This window comes from Rhipicephalus sanguineus, chromosome 4 (genome assembly GCF_013339695.2).
Source record: "Rhipicephalus sanguineus isolate Rsan-2018 chromosome 4, BIME_Rsan_1.4, whole genome shotgun sequence".
NCBI lineage: Eukaryota > Metazoa > Arthropoda > Arachnida > Ixodida > Ixodidae > Rhipicephalus > Rhipicephalus sanguineus.
This window is the reverse complement of record NC_051179.1, coordinates 197198135-197222703: the sequence shown is the minus strand read 5'-3', so window position 1 is coordinate 197222703 and position 24569 is coordinate 197198135. Positions and strand designations below refer to the sequence as shown.

General features: G+C 46.8%; 2 protein-coding genes across 3 annotated transcripts in view; one reads left to right on the top strand and one right to left on the bottom strand.

Moving 5' to 3' along the window:
- Nucleotides 1-24569, bottom strand: part of LOC119391015 (potassium channel subfamily K member 17) — a 522775-nt gene that overhangs the window by 69174 nt on the left and 429032 nt on the right. The window lies entirely within an intron of this gene.
- LOC119391965 (sulfotransferase 1B1) lies at nt 7301-8260 on the top strand. Its single transcript, XM_037659607.1, has one exon. The coding sequence runs from the start codon at nt 7301-7303 to the stop codon at nt 8258-8260; it is 960 nt and encodes a 319-aa protein (XP_037515535.1).

The window sequence follows — 24569 nt, the reverse complement described above, 5'->3', positions numbered from 1 at the left end:
GTCACGGGTTACTCTTCCTAAGCACCGCAATGCTGTTTGTGCCATTGAGTCGTCACGGGTTAGCAAGTTTTCATAGTCGGATATTGATTTTCCACGTACCTCGTTTGATGAGGTCCGCCTCGCTGATATTCGCCTTGCTTGCGATGAACTGTAGCAGGCTTGGTGACGTCGCTGACTCCTGGAGTTCGACTTGTTTCTCGTCTTCAACTTTGTAGACGTGACGTACGGTTGTCCCGCAGCAGTAGTACCAACTCTTACTTCTATCCACATCCTGTCGGGCTGCGCCAAATATAAAATAGAGATCCGAGACTGATCAACTGTTGCAGTTGTTAACTGTTTAATGTCGACATTCCGATCTTCTTCATCTTCTCTTGTCGCTACCGCTCCTCTTCGTCTTCTGTTCGGGACAATACATATACATATATATATAGCTTGAGTTGATCCCCGCCATTTCGTGGTTTTGTAACTTGAGTTAAAGAAAAGTTCAGTTGTAGCTTGATTCTTCGAGATATTAGTATACTAGTCACTCCAGTGATCGGCCTTATATATACATCAATTTGATGACATTGCCCTGCTATGAACTGTCAAGAATATTTGCCAGCCACCTTTAATGAATATATAATTCCGCAGCCTTTTCAACAAAGTTACGAGGAGTGCGTCACTATATTTGTAGAATCCGCTAGTATCAAGCATCCGAAGCTGAATTACTTTTCGGCACAGTATCATGTATCAGACATCATGAAAAAGATTCAACGTACGTTTTACATGCACTTCCTGTGTATAAAGAACATGAACGTGTATTGTCAGATGTTTCAAATGAATACCTGTCAAGCATTTTCAGCTAAGAAAACTCAAAGGTGCTGAAGAAATGTCACGGAAATCAATATGTTAAAATAACAACCGATGCATTCATTGCACGCACATAAATATAACAACACTTTCTCACACATTCAGCGCCATATAATACTGCTGCGCGCATTGTGGAATATTCTTTCAGACACAAAGCAAAAAGTTAGTCCTGGAAAAAAAATGCCACGAGCTAGGCACGTACACGGAAACTTAGTTGGCTATTTAACCAGATTACGCGAACGAACTCAACTGAATGCATGATATGTCATGACTGCGATAGATGAGATAGAAAAAAAAAAACCTCTTAGAACAGCTGAGTGAGATCGCTGTTGCGACCACCACCAACTAATTTGCTGCGGCTGCTGCTCCAACGGAGCCGCCGGCACCCGTTTCCCCTTCCCCGCCCCGTCGCGCCGCAGCGGCCGCAACTGCAACTAGGGCGAACACGCGCTCTCCCATAGAAAGCCGCCCGACGCGGCAGGCCGTACCGTGCGCTTTTAAAGACGATAGTCTTTCTTGGGATACTTAAACGGAGGAATTTTGGTCTGTCTGTCTTTCTGTTTGTCGGCACGTCACTCGATTGAGCCACTCGGCCAAATTTGAACCACTTGCCCAAGGGCCAGCCATATTGAACGGCTGACTACCCAGACAACACTCGACGACCTGAGGTAGTCCTCAGTGGTCCTCAAATGGTACAAACGTCCCCAATGGGTTATGCGACGTTCTGAGTGCGCCCTCAGGAAAGCATTCACAGGATGATACGGAAAACATACTTTTCAGTATTTTTCGAGGATAACTCATCGCCTGAAAAACGTCCATTGTAGGACATTTTGAGTGCATACTGTATAATTCAGAAAAATCTGTACATGAACTTTGTGTGGCTCTCGTCACGGGCGCGCGAAAATTAAATGCATGTGACAACCGCTAGCGCATCTCTTTTGTACAGTTGTTTCTGCGTGTTCGGTTATTTATGCCTTACAATCATACATAAAAACGTTTTTCACGTGTGTGTGTGTGTGTTTACGAAATTTACTGTTTTGCGCATACGCGGATGATTACCCCTGGGGTCGGCAATGAACAGGTAACCGCATGGTCGACACGGTATCCGACGGTGGCAATAGCAAACGCACACCATTTTTCTTTTCCTGCCTGGCAACATTGACACTATAGACATCCCAAGTCAAAGCAATCCAAGCCAAGCGCTTTAGCGGGCGTCTACAAAGAAAGCAGCATGGCTAAAATATTCTAGAACACTATAGCATGGCGGCAGGTATGTCTCCAGTCTCTGTCTCTGTTTTTCGCGTTCGAAATGGAAGAAAGCGTGGACTGCAGGTTTAGACGATAAAGAAATAGATGCGCTAATGCCTGTTTACTCATAGCAAACAGGGCTGACAGTAAGTCGGCGCTGCCAAAGCTGACGATGTCACGCGACAATGCCATGGTGTTCATTGTGTCGCGTGATGTTTATTCGAGTACCCAAGAGTTCATTTCCCGTGTTTCATCCCAGTTTGAAGATCACCGAAGTTTTTCTGAACTCGTTTGTGTCAGTATCGTGTACAGCACTATAGTTTGCGGTTGCGAGCGTGAAGATGATCAGCGTGATCGCTGCGACGTGTGCGCGCGTTTACCCTATCAAGCTCTGTAGCTGTGTATGGCAGTTATCAAAAATCATTTGGGTTTTCCAGTCACTTGCGAAGGATGCAGATTTTATAATGTTGATGGTGACACGTACGATTGGTGACCTGCCTAGGCATGCAAAGTTTCTTGTAAATTAACACTTTTACATTTATTGTCATATGTTTTCAGAATTAGAGTTAGAATCCTGGAAACGCCCATGGTGATGGGGGAGCACCAAAGCCAGCAGTTCGCTACAGTGCAGCGGCAACTGTGCAGTACTGCATCACAAGTTGCAAGAGAAGAATATCTACTGAGCAAAGTTTTTGAATATTCGGATGCCCTTGAGAAGTTTCATAAAAAGCTGGCAGCTGATGCAACCATCACAATGCGGCTGGTATGACATTTATATCTTCGTGACGTTTTTGCTGTACATGTGCTGAGAGGCAACTTTCTTGACAAGGGCATGCCTGTCCCCGCCGGTGGCGTTGGTCACCGCCGGTCTTCGCCTGCTGCTGCGCCGGTACTATCAGCCCGCAGCACAGCACTCATGTTTCCCGACGTATTGCCAGATGGCGTCCATATCTCACGCAGCGCCTCTTCTATCGTCTTTAGAGGACATTTGCAGCGAAGCACGCAGATACGCGGCCAATTTTTCATCCAGCGGCCGTGGCACTAGTGGTACCAAGCCTGAAGGAAGTGCGGAGTTGGATGGCCTTCTCTTTTTCTCTTTATTTTTCTCTTTCCTTCATTCTTTCTTTTTATCTCTTCTCTTTATTTCTCTGTGTCTGCTTTGTGTGTTTATTACCATTTCTTTCTTTCTCTATTTATTTCCGTTTCTTGCTCCTACGTTTCTTTCTCTTTCTTCCCTTTCTTTCTCTCTATTTTTCGTCGCTTCGTCTTTCTTCGTATCTCTTTCTTTCTTTTTCTCTATTTCTCTCTCTTTCTATCCTATGCTTTAACCACCTCCTCCTATCCATCTTCCTCAACCTCAGTTCCCTTTCCCACCTCCTTGGTATACCATAATATACAAGGCTATGGTATGCTCTGCTAGCGTGCCTGGATAGCCGAGTCGTTATGATACTCGCTCTCGGTTCGTGAGTATGCGGGTTCGGATCCCGCCTCGTCAGGAAGTTTTTCTCGCCAAGAATTTCTCTCTCATTTTTTTTTCTGCCTCTCTCTGTCCTCGTGCTCTCACCCATCAGAGTTATTGCAGGCTGCGCCAGACAGAGCGGCGCACGGGTTCTGGAAGCGAAGCAGATGATGACGAAGAGGACGACGACGAATAAGAGAAGGAAGAGAGCGCGTGCCGGTTCACGATTATTAGCAGTTATGTTTTCGTGTCATGGACAGACGGCCAGCTTAAACAGCTCTGCTGTAAAAAAAAATCGCAGCATATCCAAGGGGTGAATGATGATGAGTGGGGCGAAGCTCCGGAGGGAATCATCGGTAAACCGTGAAACTCTTCGGTGAAATTCGCCCAGCACATCATACAAAGAGTGTGAAACACCGTGTATATATTAAACATCAAACTTTTATTGTACTGTTGGTTTACGTGGTCCCTTCATTATCACCGCTTTGTGATCGGTGAATTGCAAGGAAAGTGTCCGCTCCCGAGCGAAAGAGAAAGCGCGCCAAGAGCGACCGCGTTCCCCGCTCGCGCTGTGAGAATTAACGGCAAGACTAGAGGGAAGACATGACGCGCGTAGCGTTCCTCTTCGCGTTCCACGACGCGAGGTCAGTAGCATGCCCAACGAAAGCCAACGGAACGCGATCGTGCAAGTGCTCCGGCTTCACATCGCCTCATGTTCCCATTTAGCGTCTCAAAACCAAACATCTTGCTCAAGGTGTGCTTTGCGTTTTTCGTAGATATCATTTCTTTATCATGTACATTAAGACGAAAAGTTGAAAGCTCATTAGAGTATAACGCCCGCAAAGTATGTCTTAACTCTCGTGCAGCAGGGTCGTCGCGCCGTTGCAGATCGGCGCTCGCCCGTTGCCGATCCACCTCACCCGTTGCCGATCGGGCGAGGTGGCTACATACTACTACTACAGAGAAGGGAACGACCCACACCCTAATGAGCTGCGCCCCTAAAAGAACGTTGTAATGCCAACGAGGCCACTTGGTATTGTGTGTATTAGTTAGCCGTGCCTAACATCTCGAAACGAACCTGAAGAGTGTTTTTAAAACAGGAGCTACATCGAGTCCTTGTCTATATACTTCATATATCTATTAACCACATTAGGGATCCTCAGAGGACCTTTTCAACTCACATCAGCGACTGTAAATAGCGATCACGTTATTCTATAAGCCCCGGAAGTTGGGGTGGCGCCGCCTAGCGGGAGGCCTGGATGACGTCGCGGCATGAAGGACGACCATGAAGAAGACAAGGAAGAGAGCGCGTGCCGGTTCACGATTATTAGCAGTTATGTTTTCGTGTCACGGACAAACGGCCAGCTTAAACAGCTCCCATGTTAACAGAACGTTGGAATGCCAACATGGCCACTTGGTATTGTGTGTATTAGTTTAAAAGCTACATGAGAATGTTAGCCGTGGCTAGCGTCTCGAAAGGAACACGACGAATATGTTTCAAAGAGTCACGTCAGAGTCCTTTGGCTATGTACTTCATATATCTATTAACCACATTACAGATCCTCAGAGGATCGTTTCTACTCACAGTCAGCGACTGTAAATTGCGATCACGTTATTCTATAAGCCCCGGAAGTTGGGGTGGCGCCGCCTAGCGGGAGGCCTGGATGACGTCGCGGCATGGACTCTCTCTGCGTCCGCCGTGGCGCGCATGGATAACGTGAGCTCGCTTCGTGCGCGTTATCCCGTGTGTGTTCACTTTTTGCTTGTCTCAATCACCAGGTGCATGACCAAAACAGCAGCGATAATATCTCAGGTAAAAAAAAAACAATTGATTCATCAACCGTGACCACGCTATCTTGAACGCATTTTCCGAAAGTGGTGATCAGTGCAGGTCGCGATGTTGTGTCGCGCTGCTAAAGCCCACGACGCGGGTATTCCTAGCCACGGTTGCCGAATTCCATTGCGGGTGACATGCAAGAACATCCGTGTACTTATCATTCGTCACTTAGCGCCCGACAAAGAAATCCTGGCGGTCAGAATTAATCTACGGCGCGCCTCATAACCATATCGTGCATGGTTTTGGTACCTAGATGCTCCTTATTTAATTTATTACGTTGCGCTGTGCTCGGCCGGTTCCTCTGATGATGGCTTCCCCTCCACAAATTTTATTTCGCATTGGATGCATCCGCGTATCTGCAGACAGCGTTTCTGGGGTGTGTCAAACCCGCTGTGCACGCACAGTTGCAGAAAATGCACGCGATGTTGTGTCTCGCCAAATATCACGAAAGCGCTTGCCCCAGAGTACCACCCCATCTGTAGGGCCAGTTTTTATTGCCTACTTGTTCACTCGCTTTGTTTAGTGTCAGTTTTTCTGGCAACAGTTTTAGTGCTTCTGTTAATTAAAACGAATTCATGTTATTTGCTGAACCTGCTCGCATCGCGCAGAATCGTAGGAGCGGCACTGCTTGAACAATATGTACAGCATTTTAGTTAATTGCTCGTAAAATAATTTTGGTCATAATAAAGAAAGCAGCTTTTCTTTTAGCAAGACAATTGAGAAACGTATTAATAAACCTAAGTACTACTTTATTGGTGCGGTAGCAGGCATGCGCTTCGGTTCTGTAGCTTCCACAGCGCTGTCAGCAGAAGTTGTCGCCGAGTACAGCGTTTGCTAGTGCTAACTAAATGACGGAATGTGCACTTTAATGGGGGTGAAATGGAGCATCTATTGCGTACCTAGATTTAGTGGCAACCTAAATGAGACCAAGGTGGTTAAAGGTATTTCCGAGTCCTCCACCACGGAGTGCCTAATAATCATAGCGCGGCAATGGTTCCAGTGCTTTCGCACGATACGGGAGTACAGTGGGGGGGGGGGGGGGGGGGGGGGGGCGTCAGCGCGCCAAACAACAAATATTCTGCTATCTGGATATAATGGTCATATCGCAATATTTCTCATCCAACGACTGCTGAAGTGCACTAGGAGCTCTCAACTGGCGTGGACCTTCCTATACTTCAAGAGATTTAAGGATCGGAATCCCAAAGTGGCGCAGTGTTTCAATTTATCAGGATTCCAATGATAGAGCCAAAAGGTTCGACGTTTCCTCGTGCCCAGCACTGGCTGTATCACGATCGACAGTTCGCGTACGTGTGGCACCAAACATATGAAACACATGTATGGCATGTTCAGCTCCCCGAAAGCACGTCAATGTTCCGACAGCTACTGCCCTTTACATATAAACTGTTATTGTGACTGCATGCAAAAAACTGCCACTCTGAACATTTCTCCAAATGTCCATAAAATATTGAAGTCATTGCAGCTAGGGAGGTGACATTATGAAGGCTCGTTGGACATGCATGTACAGGGTAGACCGCATCAAATGTGACCACCTCATTAGTGTTCGAGCCGGTAAAACAAAAAGTGAACGGGGGAAATATTCGTTATGTGACGACTAATCGTGGTGTCAATAAACAGAATAATGATTTTTCGAATTATCTAATACACACAATCTTCTATGAGGTATTGAAAAGAAATAGAAGACTAGAAATGGAAGACCATGTACAGTGATGTATGGGCCTAGTTAGTTGCCGGGTATTGGACCGTAAACAAAACTGAACCTTGACGTTTCTTATTCGCGAGCTGCTTCACTTTAGAGCGGCATAGCGGAGCATAAATATCGGTAGCCAAAATTAAAACAGCCTGCTTATTTTCCAGGATACATACCCTACGCTCGGGACATAATTGCCATGCCAGGTCGGAGGCCCTACATCCAAGTCATCGATGGTGTGCCCAGGTGTCCGGAGGTCATCCCAGATATCTTTCGGAAAGGCCTCTCTTTTCGCGCTGCCAAGGGGGACGTTGTGCAGAGCTCTTATCCCAAGAGCGGGACCCACTGGATTCAATACACAACGCAGCTGATCCTGAACGGGGGAAAACCAATAAGCTCCTATGATGAGTTCACCCGCAACCTCCGGGCTATTGAGTACGTGGACACCGAAGGCTGGGTGTCGCCCATGCCAGTCAGACTGTTCACGACGCACCTGCCGTTGAGTCGAGACGCGTTGAACGAGGAGGCCAAGTACATCTACATCGCCCGAAACCCGTGGGACGTCTGCGCCTCGCAGTTCCGCATGACCAAAGATCTCAGCAGCTCGAAGTTCGAAGATGGAACGTTCGAAGAGTTCTTCGAACCTTTCATCGAGGGCGACTTGGGCTACGGGAGCTACTTCGACCACGTGACGTCAGCGTACGCCCTCAAGGACGAACAGAACGTGTTCTTTGTGACCTACGAGGAGCTCAAGAAGGACACTAGAGGCACAATCCTGAGACTGGCTAGCTTTCTGGGTGAGAGCTACGGTACGGTTCTTCTGAAGGACTCGCAAATGCTCGAGAACATCGTCGAATTGTCGAAACCAGAGCACATGAGAAAAGTCATGGTAATTAATCTCAACCCGAATGAGACGCAGGAATATAAAGAGCTGCTTGTTAACAAGAAGACTACCAGCAGGGAAGGCTACTGTGGAGACAACTCAAAGTACGCACTGGTGAAAGAAGCCAAGGTGGGAGGATGGAAAGAATACTTTACGCCCAACCTACTTGCCCGTTTCGAGAATAAAATAATGGAAGAAGGGGATAAGGCATCTTTTATGGAGCTGTGGGAAGACATTCGTAGGGAAGCGGTCGCGTTATCTTGCGAGTCCACATAGCGCCTGTTCTGCTCCATACCTCATTTGTAATCTGCTAGTGTGCACTGCATATTGTAAAATAAATAAAAGCCAAATGTTTTTGAAAGAAAATTACTTTGGTATAAACTGAATCATTTTTTGTGTAGATGTCTCCAGCAATGTAAACAAAAGAACTCCGGAGACCATGGTCTCCTCTGATATTCCAGAAAGATTTCTCCTGTTTGCTGCAGCGCATTCCTGAGGCTCACATTTGGGTCTGGCAAAATAAAACAGTACATATGCGGCGTCCTTACCAGTAAAGGTTTGTCGCTTTGCTTTTCTCTGCACTAAAATACCTTGTCGGATGAACTACACTTTGCAGAAACGCTGTACGTGTTGTAGTTTCCTAATTACTTATTGTTTTTACCTTTCGGCTTAGCTGGCTATGCTGGACTTCATTTAAAGCTGCGATGTGTGAAAGGCTTATAACACGACGGAAGGAGCAATATATTATCACACTATGTGCGGTTACGTGTGGGGAAATTTACTGAGCAGCGCATTACCAGTGACGGAAGAAAACTTCCGGTCGAATAGTTACGACCTCCTTATGTCTAAGCGCACGATATTGTGTAAAAATGATCTAAACTCTGATTTTACTCGTACAAGCTCCGACTCGACCTTGAGACATGATGGTGAGTCCTCTAATGGACATAGGCTCGTTGTTCTCACAAGGCACTATATTCCACTAATTATACGTTTTCACATACAGTAATCGTTTTTAAATAAAGATCTGAACTATATCCCACAAGAATAATAAAAATGTAGAAAATCGTGGCACCGTCGCACTCGTGGTACCAAGCCTGAATGAAGTCCGGAGTTGGGTGGCCTTCTCTTTTTCCCTTTATTTCGCTCTTTCCTTCATTCTTTTTATTGTATGTCTTCTCTTTATTTTTCTATGTCTCTTTTGTGTGTTTATTTCTGTTTCTTTCTTTCTCTATTTATTTCTTTTTATTTCTTGCACCCAGCTTTCTTTCTCTTTCTTCCCTCTGTTTCTCTCTCTTTGTCGTCGCTTCGTCGTTCTTTCTATCTCCTTCTTTGTTTTTCTCTATTTCTCTCTCTTTCCATCCTATGCTTTACCCCCTCCTCCTTCCCAGCTTCCTCAACCTCAGTTCTCTTTCACACCTCCTTGGTACGCTATACTATACTATACTATACTATACTATACTATACTATACTATACTATACTATACTATACTATACTATACTATACTATACTATACTATACAAGGCTATGGTATTCTCTGCTAGCGTGCCTGGATAGCCGAGTGGTTATGATACTCGCCTTCGGATCATGAGTATGCGGGTTCGGATCCCGCCTGGTCAGGAAGTTGTTCTCGTGAAGAATTTCTCTGTCGTTTTTTTTCTCTCTCTCTCTCTACTAGTTCTCTCGCCCATCAGAGTTATTCCAGACTGCGCCACACAAAGCGGCGCACGGTTTCTGGAAGCGAAGCAGAAGATGACGAAGAGGACGACCATGAAGAAGACAAGGAAGAGAGCGCGTGCCGGTTCACGATTATTAGCAGTTATGTTTTCGTGTCACGGACAAACGGCCAGCTTAAACAGCTCCCATGTTAACAGAACGTTGGAATGCCAACATGGCCACTTGGTATTGTGTGTATTAGTTTAAAAGCTACATGAGAATGTTAGCCGTGGCTAGCGTCTCGAAAGGAACACGACGAATATGTTTCAAAGAGTCACGTCAGAGTCCTTTGGCTATGTACTTCATATATCTATTAACCACATTACAGATCCTCAGAGGATCGTTTCTACTCACAGTCAGCGACTGTAAATTGCGAGCACGTTATTCTATAAGCCCCGAGAAGTAGGGGTGGCGCCGCCTAGCGGGAGACCTTGATGACGTCATGGCATGGACTCTCTCTGCGTCCGCCGTGGCGCGAATGGATAACGTGAGCTCGCTTCGTGCGCGGTATCCCGTGCGTGTTCACTTTTTGCTTGTCTCAAACTCCAGGCGCATGACCAAAACAGCAGCGATAATGCCTCAGGTAAAAAAAAAAACAATTGATTCATCAACCATGACCACGCTATTTTGAACGCATACTTCGAAAGTGGTGATCACTGCAGGTTGCGTTGTTGTATCGCGCTGCTAAGGTCCACGACGAGGGTATTCCCAGTCACGGTTGTCGAATTCCAATGCGGATGACATGCAAGAACATCCGTGTACTTATCATCCGTTACGTACTAATCATCCGTCACTAAGGGCCCGACAAAGAAATCCTGGCGGTCAGAATTAATCAACGGCGTGGCTCATAACCATATCGTCGTTTTGATACCTAGATGCTCCTTATTTACTTTAATACGTTGCGCTGTGCTCGGGCGTTTCCTTTGATAATGGTTTCCCCTCCACAAATTTGATTTTGCATCGGACTCATCCGCGTATCTGCAGACAGTGTTTCTGGGGGTGTGTCAAAGCCGCTCTCCACGCAAAGTACCAAAAAATGCATGCAATGCCGTGTCTCGCCAAATATTACGGAAGCGCTTGCCCCAGAATACCACCCCATCTGTAGGGCCAGTTTTTCTTGCCTACTCGCTCACTCACTTTGTTTAGTGTCAGTTTTTCTCGCAACAATTTTAGTGCTTCTGCTCATTAAAACGAATTCATGTTATTTGCTGAACCTGCTCGCCTCGCGCAGAATCGTCGGAGCGGCGCTGTTTAACCTGTATGTACTGCAGTTTACCTAAGTAGCTCGTAAATTAATTTTGCTTGTAGTTGCCTGCCAATTAGGAGCGTCAACCGGTATGTGGACAAGGTGTGCGAGACGAGTCGGTGCCTGACTGAGCTGAATTACGTTTATTGCGCGATCCACGTCAATGAGTGCACCGTCGGGACAGTTCAAAACTCTCATTTTGACTTTCCGGCATTTGTTTTGCAAACGAGTGCATTCAACCGTGCTCCTCATAAAGTGAATATTACCATTCGTGACACGGCCGTAGATCGGACCAGCTGTTCATGTAAAGCAACGGCTACACAATTACGTGCACTGACAAGTGTTTAGCAGAAACCTGTACGTAGTGCAAGCACCAATATCTCGGCAATTCCGAAAGCTTTATATGACTGGCATTATTACTTTTTTCAATTTTTCAAAGGTCGAAATAGATTTTTACGACAGACAGATTCACCTCCCTGTCATAGGCAGAAAGCGCAATTCTGCTAAATAACTTATATTATTTGCATACGCGGACGAAACTTGCGTGATAAACTGCGAGAAAGTTAGTGCTTCAGAATGACCTCATTTCATTTGTAATACCTCGTGACACATGGTATAACTGCGGAGCCTAAGCCAAACGATAATGAGGTTAGAACCATTAACACATACATTATTCGCGCCGATTGCTCGCTATGCGTGATGAAGACCACGACTGCTTTGCTGCTCTTATTCAGCATCACCCCTTCACAGTGAAGCTTCCGCGGTTTACATGAAAATTCACCCATCCTAAAATTTATTATCCAAACTTTTTACAGATTTAGCCAGGGGTAAGGGGGTTCAGTGTTTTTAACCCGCCCCGCGCCCCATATTTTCAATGTTGCATGTGCATATATGCACGCACACATACAAACACACGCGCGCACATGCATGAAAGGTTGGTTAAAGTTTCTGGCTAGGCTCACGCCTTGACTATGGAGCTGTAGTATACCAGTCTGCCTCACCCAGCTCCCTAAAAATGTTAGACCCCGTTCACAACCTTGGTATCCGCCTTGCAACCGGTGCCTTCAGAACTAGCCCAGTAGAGAGTCTTTATGTTGAATCGGATGAGTGGCCTCTCTATCTCCAGAGAACCTACTCCAGCCTCAAATACTTCCTGAAGGTAAATGCATACCCCCAACACCCATGTTATAATGTCCTTAATGATACCACATGTACCACCCTCTATCAGAATCGCCGAACGGCCCGGGAGCCCTTCTCACTCCGTGTGAGGAGCCTCTGCCATCTCATGGATGTTGGCCTTCTAGAACATCGTCTCATGGCTCCTGCAAACGCGTTATCGCCGTGGCTCTGGCAAGTTCTTGATTGCGACACATCTTTTATTGAGGTGACGAAACATGCACCACAGGCACACATCACAATGCATTTTCTTGAACTTCAGAGTAAGTATTCCTGCTCGGAGTTCTACACAGATGCGTCAAGGTCAAAAACTGGTGTATCTTACGCAGCTCTTGGCACTAACTTCTCTGAATCCAACGTGATGGATGCGGAAACAACTATCTTCACTGCTGAAGCTTATGCAGTACTATCAGCTGTAAAGCACATCACTAAAACAAAAATAGAGACGGCCGTAATTTTCACCGACTCCCTTAGTGTAGTCAAAGCTTTAAAGTGTCTCCGGAAAAGTAAAAATCCTGTAATAAATAATCTTTATTCCGCCCTGTGTACAGCATACATGTCAAACCAGCATGTCATAGTATGCTGGGTACCTGGACACAGAGGTATAAAAGGGAATGTCCTTGCCGATGAAACTGCGGGAATGGCGGTAACAAGAGCGAGCAACCACTCCTTTAGTCTCCCGGCAATAGACTTGAAATCATTTATAAGGAAAAGGCTAAGGAATTACTGGCAGCAACAATGGGACAAAGAAATACACAACAAACTACACACAATTAAGCCCCACATAGGTAACTGGCTACCAATGTCAAAAACACGGAGAACAGAAGTTATGTTTTGCCGCCTAAGGATCGGTCACACGTATAGCACACACAGCTACCTGCTGACCGACACTGAACCACCTACCTGCCAAAAATGCGGCAAGTCTCTCACTGTTCTTCATGTCCTCTTGGAATGCCATGAGCTGGAGACATACAGGAAATAGTATTTTCCATTGCCATTCCGCCAGCATGTGCCGTTACATCCTGCAATGTTCATCGGGAATGAGCCGTGTTTCAAAACAGAGTTACATTTAGCATTTCTCAACGAACTTAAATTTTTTCGAGTCATCTACGCAGGAGACAGCAGCGCGACCTCCTGAGAGAGGTTGTTGCTGCAGCAGTTTTAAGGGAAGCACCTACCTCCTAGCCCTTGCGCGCAAGGACCTAGCTGAGGTATCGGTGCCACGTGCGTAATTTTATGAACCCCATTATGACCATCTGCCATACAGCCCATAATCATCGACCACCTCACGCGCCATTGTCATATTTTTAATCTCTATATCTTCTAAGCTTGGATAAAGCTATTTATTTTAGGCCACTTTACAGCCCCCTTACATAATCCATCGTACTCCATTTGTCGCTTATTGAATATTCATAGCGCTGGCGCTCTTTGGCCACACTTGGCCCTTGCGCCAATAAACACCATCATCATCAAAGTTTCTGGCTAGCCCCTGTTCGGCGGCACAGAAAGCTTACACTTCCTACCTTACGAGGTATAGTGTTCTACAAAAATTATTCTAGTAAAATATATATTACGAGGTTTGCATTGCAGAAATGAGGTGTGGTCATCAGCATCATCCTAAAGCGGCACAGGATGAACACGGCCGGAGCAGAAAAAGGCGCGAGTCCTTGCCGTGATGTCACATCGCGTCGATTGCAGCGACGCCAGTGTTCGTTCTCGGGGCTAAGCAGGTAAGACTGAACGCCAGAGGTTACGAGGAATTAATTTTAACAATGAGAATGATTAATTACGGAATAAATATTTGTGCAGCACGTCGTTTTCAACATTGTAGAGCAGAGCGAACCGCAAAGGTGAAGTATCTTGTTCACCGGAATTTCATGCGCAATCTGCAAGCCACGCTTAAGTTGTGCGCATTGGCAATTGATCAAGCCACAACTGCCGTCAAGTCGACCAGTAAACAGTTACTAATTCAATATATCTTTCATTTCTCTCACGTGCGTAACAAGCTTAGTCAATGCATGCACTATATGTTGAACCCATACAGAGACAGATAGCCGAGCGAAATTACAATAAGTATAGCACGTCGTTTTTAATATCGTGGAGCAGAGTTTAACGAATAGGTGAAGTATCCTGTCGCATGAGAGCATGTCCAGCAAACTTCAAGTAAGTTACGGCAGAAATGAGTGTTCTTCGATGGGGCTAATTCTTTGCGGCCAACTCTAGGCAGCAACGCTTCTTTGACGCTTTACCCCGCACGGAATGCAAAGAAGAAAAAAAGATTTCCAGAGTACTCTCGTTTACTGCCGAGGTACTCTCTGGGATCTGCATGACGCGTTTAGAAAAGCGGCGAAGAAATACCAGGGGCTACTGTACTACTAAATGTCCCGTCACGTGCGTTCAACGCGCGCGCACTCAAAGCGCTTGGAAGGGATATGGCTACAGTGTACAAGGTCACGTTATGTACGTAAGCCAACCGCATCAGCTGCCGAGCACGAAAAACAGATGCGATACTCTGACACTCTTCCAGCGACTGTAGCGCATGCGGCTCCAGTGGAAGTCGCAGTAGACGCCAGACCGCGCGGCATTTCAGCTTGCACATCAGCTTTTTTTTTTTCGTATTTCGTGGTGCATTTTCGCATCCAACGCTAGCAGCAGCGCCCGGATCTTCCCAGTGCGCAGAAGGCAAGTGTTTATTTTTCTGTTACGGCATTTATTTTGGTCCAATTTACGAAGGAAAGCACGGCAACGGACGCATCTTTTCGTCCGTGCTAGTATTAAGTTATTCCATTATCATCCGTTTGTTCGCGGCGCAAAATACTCTGATTTCGGACCTACAGGATGTTCTAACATTCTTCCTTTCTCGAGACATGAATGCCTGGAAACTGGGCTAACTTTTGTTCTTCAATCATAATGTCCTCCTCTTGTGACACATAGATATTGATGAGGTGGACAAGCGCTAGCATGGCTACTTTCTGCGTTATAAGAAACCCGTTGAAGCGTTAAACCATTAAAGCCTGCCGTAGCGATCACATGTAATGAAAGAATAAGTCAAGAGTTACGTATTCAAAAATTTATTATGAAATGTTTATTGGTTCCCAAGTTACAACGTTCTACTATATGTATAGTTCACTGGGCGCATGAAATTGTTTGTAGTGCCGTGAGCAAGACGACCACGTCTTCTCTGTTACAACGTCGAGTTTATTCTTACAACTGCGAGGAGGAAAAAAAAGAGCAAGTGAATGCGTGCACTTTCCCCCCTTCTATGTTTCTCCTCTCTCTTGTCGAGAACGCGGCGAATGTGAAACAAAAAAGTGGGACGTATATGCGTCACTTTCCAACAAAGGATTAAAGCGACTTGCGTGTTGTGAAGTTACCGGACATGTAATTAACGCGGTGATAACACGCCCGTCAGCTCTCGTGTGAGTCTGCGCAGCCGTTTGCTGAATAGCAGCCGTCACGGCACGTGTACTCGACAGCTGCCAGCACCGCCGTCGCACGAACAGGTGGCAGATGGTGCCGAAACCATAACGGAAACAGAGCTTATCGCTGGAATGACCTATAAAAACATGACAGTCGTGAGTCAACGCAATCCCCTCTGCGCCTACACTGCCTGGAAACGCAGCCATCTAGATGACCTACATATATATGTAGCCGCAATGAGCCTTTGGGTTTTCATAAACAGGAGTTCCACAATTTCGTCACTGCTAACGTGGTCCTAGGGACTTGAAAATCCTAAAGATAAACGCCCAAACATAGCCATCTAGCTAGCTGGGAATTTTCGACGACAACCCGCACAAAAAGTTGCCAAAATTGGGTATTATTAGTCCAATCTGGCCACCCTTCCAAAAGGAGGAAAATATTGGCCGCGAGATCGAGCGGAGTCGCCGCCTAGCGGCTTCTGGCTGAACCGCGCCTAGTGTGGATTGCTCCGTGCGTCGTCTGTTAGCCCCGTTGTGTTTGCATGTGCGCGTACGTGATGCAGATCCTCAAAAGGCGGTTTGTTCCGTTGCGTTAGTGCAACTTGAACCGCTCGTAGGTATGCCTAACACGATGCAAAGAAGCATTTGACCTTGATCGGCTGTCTATGTACTGTAATAACATCAGAGAGTGCACTTGTCGAGAGTGCTGTGTGTGGTCGTCGTACCCTCCGTTCACGAGAGTCATATGAGTGTAGGTGCCGCTCAGTGGTTCAAGCGCACTGCGAAGTGCACTTGGCGTTGCCCTAATGATGAGAAGTACTAAACCACTGCGCCTTTTAGCGGCGCGGTGGTAAAAAAAGGCTCGCATGTACTTGAGCGTTGTGGTTAGGTGTTGTTTATACGTTACGCGACGAGCTTTAGTTGTGTACGGTCCTGGTCTCGCTAGAGAGAAATATTTCTGTTAAGTCACGTCTGACGCGTCGGTACTTAAATTGTCCCCTAAAAAGCACAGAAAAAAAATGACACGGAAATCGCAAAACTGAGTTGCCTTGCGCAATTTTAACTTGTGGCGAAATTTATACAAAAACACCCGTGTACTTAGATTAAGGTGCGCGTTAAAGAGCGCTGATGGTCAAAATTAATCCAAACGGCGCAGTTTACATTTATGTCGTAGTAATTTCACGCGAAGCCACATCTTTTTTTCTTTACATTATCTTGGGCGTTTGTGTTGCGTTGTTTAGATTGACGGAAGGCCGCGGACATTATTCGTATGAAAAAACGTACTTTGGTCCCGTGAAATAACCGGACCTTTGTTCCATTACTGTCGTGCAAGCAATCAATCGAAGAAATTTCCGTGCTGTACAGTTACCTTTGTGTACTGTTACTGGAATAAAAACAAGCGTGTGCGTGTTAAACGTCTCCGTAGCGCTAAAGCGCTGTCAGCCACGTAGCTTTCCTCAGTAAACCTATAAACTGTCCTACATTTCATGGAGAACTGAATAAGAAATGCGAATGAATATTTGAGCACGCAGTGCACAAAGTGCTATTTCAACTCATCGCGCATGAACACGGGCTTCCTTTTTGTTGAGGGGCATCCAAATGAACAAGAAGTAAATAGTTAATTCAGTCGCGCTATACAGCAGTGCGTAGTAGGTGGAACACATGCTAAACATGTACAAATAAAACAACAAGAAAACGTCACCCATTGCGAAAACGCCGACTGTCGCCGAAGTCGAGCAACCCGTTCGTTGGCAGAATCTCTCAACTAATTGTAACGTTCGGCGCGCTTCGTGCATTAATTCGGGAATGAATAGCGCACATATTACCACAAAGCTGCAGTCAACGCATTCTGTTCGCCGGAAATCGGGTCACATCGGTCACAACGAAGCGCTGTTGTGCACGTTTGTATACGCGCCGACAATCGCCTATCCACACTAGCGCGGCGACGGTGCTGCCACCTGTAGCCCGATCTCGCGGCGAATAAGCAAGTGCACCAGGGGCGGCGCCAGCGAGAAGTGCGGGGCAGCTGTCCCCTAAAATTTCCGCCTACCCTCCATTTGCCCCGCCAGGAGAAAACATATTCAAAATACAGCGCATAAGTTCCCAGCTTCCCTGCCTCCCTCCCCCCCACCCCCCGAAGGAACTCACTTGTCGTGGGTGCCCCTCCCCAATAAAAAAATGGCGAAGCTTGCACTAAGTCGCGAAAGCCCTGAAACAGCGCAACTGGACGATTCTGAAGTCTAATCTGGTTGCTTCTAGTTTTTTGCTAATCTTCAGCTAGGTTAGTCAGGACGCGGGTGTCCAAACTCCAGAACCCAGCGTTCTCACCTCTCATAGATTTACGGGCACGTCGTCGTTGGCGTAGGGCTTCCATCACTTCGGGCTCTTCTCGCAGCCGCCGTTGCCTTTCCCGTTCCCTGGCATGGCAGCTTCGCATTAATCGTGCCAAGTCTTTGTATCTTTTTATTTTTGTATGTCTTTATTGCCATTATTTCTATTTTCCTCTCTCTCTCTCTTTTTCTATCTTTCTCTTAGTGAATTAGTGGTGAGTAGTCGGATTTCCTCCTCCTCGCACTCACTTCTTCCCCCCCCCCCCTTGCTACACTATACTACACAAGGCTATGCTCTGCTCTGCTAGTCTGCACCATATTATGCTTGCTCCACTGTTAATGGCGTTCAAGGATGGCGGGTTACCATTGTGGCACAAATGCCCGACCGGCACGTGTTTACTTTGGTCAAGGTATGCAGCGGTTTCTAGAAGTGCTGAAATTGCAAGAGCCTGTACCTGAGTGCCTGGTCAGGGTCGAACCGCCGACGGCACTCAAGAAATTTTAAAAAGACAACCACGGTGTAGCAGTTGTCGGCCGGATGTGTATTCTGCTGGTGTATATTTTTTTTCTCGTGACAGAGAGAGAGATAGATAAAGAGTAGAAGGCTGGGAGGTTAACCACAAGGTAGTACCCTGTATGCTACCCTGCACTGGGGTTGGGGAATAGAGGGTTGAAAGAGAGAGACAGAGAAAATAAATAATAAGAAATAAAAACAATCATAACCACACACGAGAGCGTTCCACTCAGGGGCGTTCTGACAGGCAGCTAGATCGCAGAAAGCCTAGTAGTGCTTATAAGGCCTTCTTCTACGACGTTATGTCAGGAGGCGATGGTGTAGTAGTCTTTCTTCTGATAGAGGCTGGTCCGTCTAACTTGTTGAAAGCATGACAAGAGATTCTCTCCATGTGCTATCTCTGGACCAGCCGCACAGAACATGTCGAATGGTTTCTTCGTCTCCGCAGTGTTCACAGGCGGCGGTGTCGAGCATCTCTACGCGGAACGCATACGCACGGGTAAACGCGACGCCCAGCCGTAATCTACACAGAACAGTATCGTCACCTCGGCGAAGTCTTGATGGGAGTCGAAGCTTAACGTGGGATCAAGGGAGTGCAGTCGTGCATGCATGAAAGTGTGGCTCATTCCAATTTAGCGTGGTGCATCGGCGAGCGAACATGCGGAGCTTCCAAGGAGCGTCTGTCCTAGAAAGAGGTATCGACAGGTCGCGGTCCTCTGTATGGGCTGAACGGGCAGCTTGATCGGCCCGTTCATTACCGATAATCCCACAGTGACTTGGTAGCCATTGAAATGTAATGTGATGTCCTTTCTCGGTTAGGTGGCGTAACATCTCAGCAGTCTCGAATACCAAATCCTCGTGCGGACCGCGGCGTAAAGTCGACAGTAGAGATTGCAGTGCCGCCTTGAAGTCGCAGAAAATCCTCCACCTGTTTCTCATTTGGTCGGTAATGAAAACCAGCGCGGCGCGAAGCGCTGTAAGCTCTGCTGCAATCGATGTTGTTGGGTGAGCCGTCTTGAACTTGATACTTGTGGCGGTCAATGGAATCACGACCACCGCTGTTGAGCTGCTCGGTAGGACGGAGCCGTCGGTGTAGACGTGAGTAGAGTCTTGATACTTCTCGTACAATAGAAGTAAAGCGAGCTGTTTAAGAGCTCGTGCTGACAGATCTTGTTTTTTCTGGATGCCTGGTATTGCCAGGTTGGTGATTGGCTGTCTGGTTCAGGCACCATGGAGACACCGAAAGTCTCGACGCCGGCGTGAAGCCAGTTGGTAGAGATTTGCCGTGCGTGGTTACTGTTCGGCAAAAGGAGGTGCGTAGTCTGTCCGCTGGTAGAGAGGCTACGTGGTGGTGCAGAGTCCGGGCAAGATGTCTTATGTGGGTCCTCAGCGCTTCGACCTCAATATGAGTCTTTACTAGGTGGTCCTTGGCGATGGCTATGGTCGTCACTGCTGAGGCACTCTGAGGCAGGCCTAAACAAATCCGGAGGGTCTGGGCCTGAACACTTTTTATCATGCGTCGACTTGTCTTGTTTGCGTTAGTTAATGCAGGCAAACTGTAGCGCAGGAAACTGAGAAAAAGCACACTGTACAGTTGTAACATAGCACTGGGCGACATTCCCCAAGTCTTTCTAGCGAAAAACTTGAAGAGGTGACAAATGCCTGTCAATCGCTTTTTCAGGTACGAGACGAAATGAGTCCATGGTATGTCTTTGTCTATTATGACGCCCAGGAACTTGTGTGATCGACAATGCGGTATACTTTGACCATTCACCGATACACTATAGTTAGGCGTGGGTTTGCGCGTAAATGCCAGAAGAGCGCACTTTACGGTAGATATTTCTAGACCTCGATCACGGAGGTACCAAGCAGTTTGAGTGGAAGCTATCTGGATTCTCTCTCGCAGCTGCAGGCGAGTTACCGCAGATGTCCAGACGCAGATATCATCTCAGTAAGTTGCTTGGCAGGTGTGCATGGAGAGCAATCAGCGTAAGATTGAACAGCACATGGCTCAGCACACCGCCCTGGGGAAAGCCACGATAACTGTAATGTAGGGAGGCGTGCCCGTCCTCCGTGATCACAAAAAAAGATCGCATGCAGAGGTGGCTGCGTATCCATTTCAACACTCGACTGCCAACTTCGACGTCTTCTAGCGCGGCAAGGACGGCTTGTTGTCATAGGCCCCTTTGACGTCGAGGAACAAAGAAGCGCAAAGACGCTTGCGGCCTTTCTCGCGCTCCACGAAGGTGATTAGGTCGATGACGCTATCAATTGATGATCGACCACATCGAAAGCCGGCCATGGTATCTGGGTGAATGTTATTGTACTCCATGTACCCCTCCAGGCGTCCGAGGATCATCCTCTCCATCACTTTGCCCACGCAACTAGCCAATGCGATCGGACGATATGATGAGAGTTCCGCGGTGACTTGCCAGGCTTCAACAGTGGTACCAAACGACTGATTTTCCAACTTAAGGGCAGCGTGCCCTCCTGCCAAGATTCGTTATATAGCTCAAGAAGAGCAATTCTCGCGCGCTCACCCAGATGACACAGGGCTCTGTAGGAGATTTCGTCAGGTCCTGGTGCTGACGGGCGTTTGTACGAAGCGAGTGCTGCCTTGAGTTCTTGGATGGAGGAGGGGAGGTCCATGCGGTGGTCACGTGGTGGTGGACAACTGTTCGAAAGTGTTAAACTGTTGGGTGATGTAATCTGTCCAGATAATCTGGTCCAGAATTCTTCTGCTAGGTCAATATCTTTGGTAAAGGCCTAAAGCCTTGAATGGCGACCTCTGTAAGCTTTTCTCGTGAATTTTGCTGTTGCGATACATACTGAGGACTAGAAACAATAAGAGGCAGACGCGCCGAGCCACGACGATCGACGAGGTCTGCCCGCCGAGAAGAAGCTGCTCAAGTGCGCAGTGACTTTTATTGTGTTATTTTATTGTATTGTGTTCGCGCCAACGTAACGTCGTTAAAGTTTGGACTAATAAATGTTATTGCGTTTCCCCGCCGTCTACGAGCGTCTTTTTCTTGGAGTAGACAACGAACCCCCACAATATATAGCCGATGTTGTAGCGGTATGTCCACCGGAGCGTTGAGAATGCCGCCCACCGCTCCTATTGACCCCTTTGATATGCGGTAATCAGGAACCGATAGGCAACTGTGCACGCGCAACGCCAGCTAGCCGTGCCTTCGGCCACATCTTGTTATGTAAACAAATTAAGGCAGCTTCGCCCTGGTGGTGCCAAGCCTGAAAGAAGTGCGCACCAGGGCGGCTTGCCTTGTTTCTTTCTCTACCTCTCTTCTCTTTCTTCCTCTTTTTCTTTCCTCTTTTTGTCTTTCTCTCTGTTTTCTCTCGTCTATGTGATGTTGTTTATATTGGTTCTGGCCTTTCTCGCTCTTTCTATCATTCTTTCTCTTTCTTCCCTTTCACTCTCTGCTTCTTTCTCTTTCTTTCATTGTTTCTCTCTTTCTTTCCCATTCGCTCTTGCTCTCTGTTTATTCTATCTCTTTTTCGTGTCTGCTTCTATCTGTTTCTCTCTATTTCTCTGTCTTTATTCCCTTTTATGTCTCGCTATTTTTCTCTTTCTCTTCTGTCGCTTTCTTTCTCTCTCTCTTTCAATTTTCTCTTCCTTTCTATCTCTTTCTTTTTCTCTCTCTCTATTTTACGTGTTTCACGTGCTCCACGTCGCCGAGCAGAGCTTTCGTTTAACGCCCGCACCTCTGCAGAGGGGCTTGCCCAATTCCTGTGGCGCATACCCACCTGAGGAGTTTTGCACGACGGAGCACAAGTTACCGATAGCCTAAACAGCTTCGCTGTTAAAAGGAGTCTAAACAGGTAGGTGGCCTTCTGGCTTTCAGTATCGCCAACTCCAGCGCCAGCTCTTAGAACACAAGCGTCATTGCTTCCGTTTTCTATGTGTCATAGATGCCAGAAATGCGCGACCAGAAATGAAGTGTACAAATGTGTCTAATCGAAAACGGAAAGGTTGAAAACTTGAAATTATTGACATTATTATCTCGACCCCCACCCGCTTTCGAAATGTTCACCCTCCACCCTTAAAATAGTTCTAACCCCGATATATATATATATATATATATTATATATATATATTACGTTTATTGGCGGGCACTCGGCGACGATGCACGAGAGCGACATTCAGGCGGGGGCCGATCTCAGCACGAGCTGTGTTCTCTCCGAAGGAGCCAAGAGGGCGACCCACTAGAAGGTGCTGGAGAGGACGACCCACTGCAGACTTCCAAGGCTTTCGCTACATTACCCGGGTACGAAAAGGGAGCCACCTGGCGACCTAAAAGCTTGTCACTATGAGCGGGTCAGGGCAGCCTTGAGGCGATCCACGTTGACAATGTCACGCCCTCATTAATTTCTTACCTCAAAGGTCCCGGTCGGGATGCCTCGACGGCGCATGTCCGAAGATGGTTCAATGGGTTCGACCAGGTAGTTTACAGGGGATGTGCGTTCGACGACACGGTATTCGTATTTGGGCAGTAGTTTTGAAGAGAGGCCACTTGCAGTAGTAGGGACCGAGATCCATACTAGCGCTCCAGGGAGGAACGTGGGCTCAGAAGTGGAGGTGCCACGGCTAATGCTCTTCTGCCGCTCTTGTTCATGCGTTGTAAAGGCCTTGGCAAGCTCGCGACACTCTTCAGCAAGCCTAGCTGTGTCAGAAATAGGCGCACACTCAGATGAATCCGGCTTGTATTGGAGTATCGTGTCGATGGTGTGCGACGGGTGCCTTCCGTACAATCAGAAGAAGGGTGAGAAACCAGTAGTGCTCTGAGGGTCGGTATTATAGGCGTAGGTGACGAAGGGCACAATGGCATCCCAATTTGTGTGATCGCCGGCGACGTACATTGAGAGCCTGTCTCCGAGCGTGCGGTTAAGGTGGTAGGCCACCTTCAAAAGTCGAACTTTTTTCACGAGTTTGATGTTTATTTTTTATTTTTTTGTGCACGCCCAAACATTGAAAATTATGTTGCAGCAAAAATTATCGTCCTAGCGTCATTAGTTTGCCGGTTACAGCAACTTTTCCATGCCCCATGCACGTATAGCGAAGCCGAAACCACGTGTTTTTTTTTCGAAAGTTAGTGTTGTTTCGTCTATATTAATAATATTCAAAATACTTTATAAATTTTATTGACACTGTTACATAAGAGGATATCATTAAATATACATTTGTGTTTCTAATTGTTTTTAATCTCTAAAAACAGGCACAGGGGGGACGCACATCACTTGCAAGCTCTGAAATCTGCGTTTTTCTCAAAATAAGAAGTTCCTGTAAGTCACGTGACGCCAACTTTCATAACCTTTTTCTCATTGTGTACTTCGAACTTGAAATTTTGTATAACAGTTTACAACGTATATATCTGTGCAATGAACTAGAATAAAAGAAATTGATAGAATATTGTTAAACTTCACAGCTAATTTTGCAAACAGGTTCAGTCTAAATTGGCTCTTTTTCCCCGTCTTTCTTGTTTTTAGCATTACTTCCTTGATATTTGCTGCATAATATTTATCCTAGGTTCATTGCATAGCTCCAACCCTTATTACGCAAATGCCAAGCTTTACAGAACTAAGCCAACCATTAGTCACTTACCACGGCTTGCGTGACTGCCACTTTTAAGGCAATTTTTGACAAGATCACCTCCCAAAAATAAATAGTCAATATTTTGCACTATAAATGGCTTGGCAAGTTAAATAACATATGCTTGTTTTGAAGAAAAAGTTATTTCAACGCTGGCTACTCCTAAAACATTTTTTTTTTCTTTTGAGTGGCCTACCACCTTAAAGCGTTCGGTTTGGCCATTTTTCTGCGGGTGGCAAGCAGTAGTTTTGCGGTGAACAGCATGACACTCTTTCAGAATAGCTTCGACGACTTCCGACACGAAGACAGGACCCGATCACTCAGCAGCTCCTGGGGTGGGCCGTGACGCAGCACGAATCGGCGGAGCAGGAAGGAGGCCACATCGCGCGCTGTGCCAGATGGAGGGCGGCAGTTTCAGCGTATCGCGTGAGGTGGTCTACAGCGACGATCGCCCAGCAGTTACCAGCGGGCGTCAGAGGGAATGGCTCATACAAATCGGGCCATCGCGCCCAAATGTCAGTCAGGGCAAAGTAGAGGTTGCAGACCTGCCGGCGACAGGTGCGTTGAAGTTTTGCGGGCGC

What these genes read in the sequence shown, in the direction of transcription:
- LOC119391965 (XM_037659607.1), top strand. Translation starts at nt 7,301, where the DNA reads ATGCCAGGTCGGAGGCCCTACATCCAAGTCATCGATGGTGTGCCCAGG.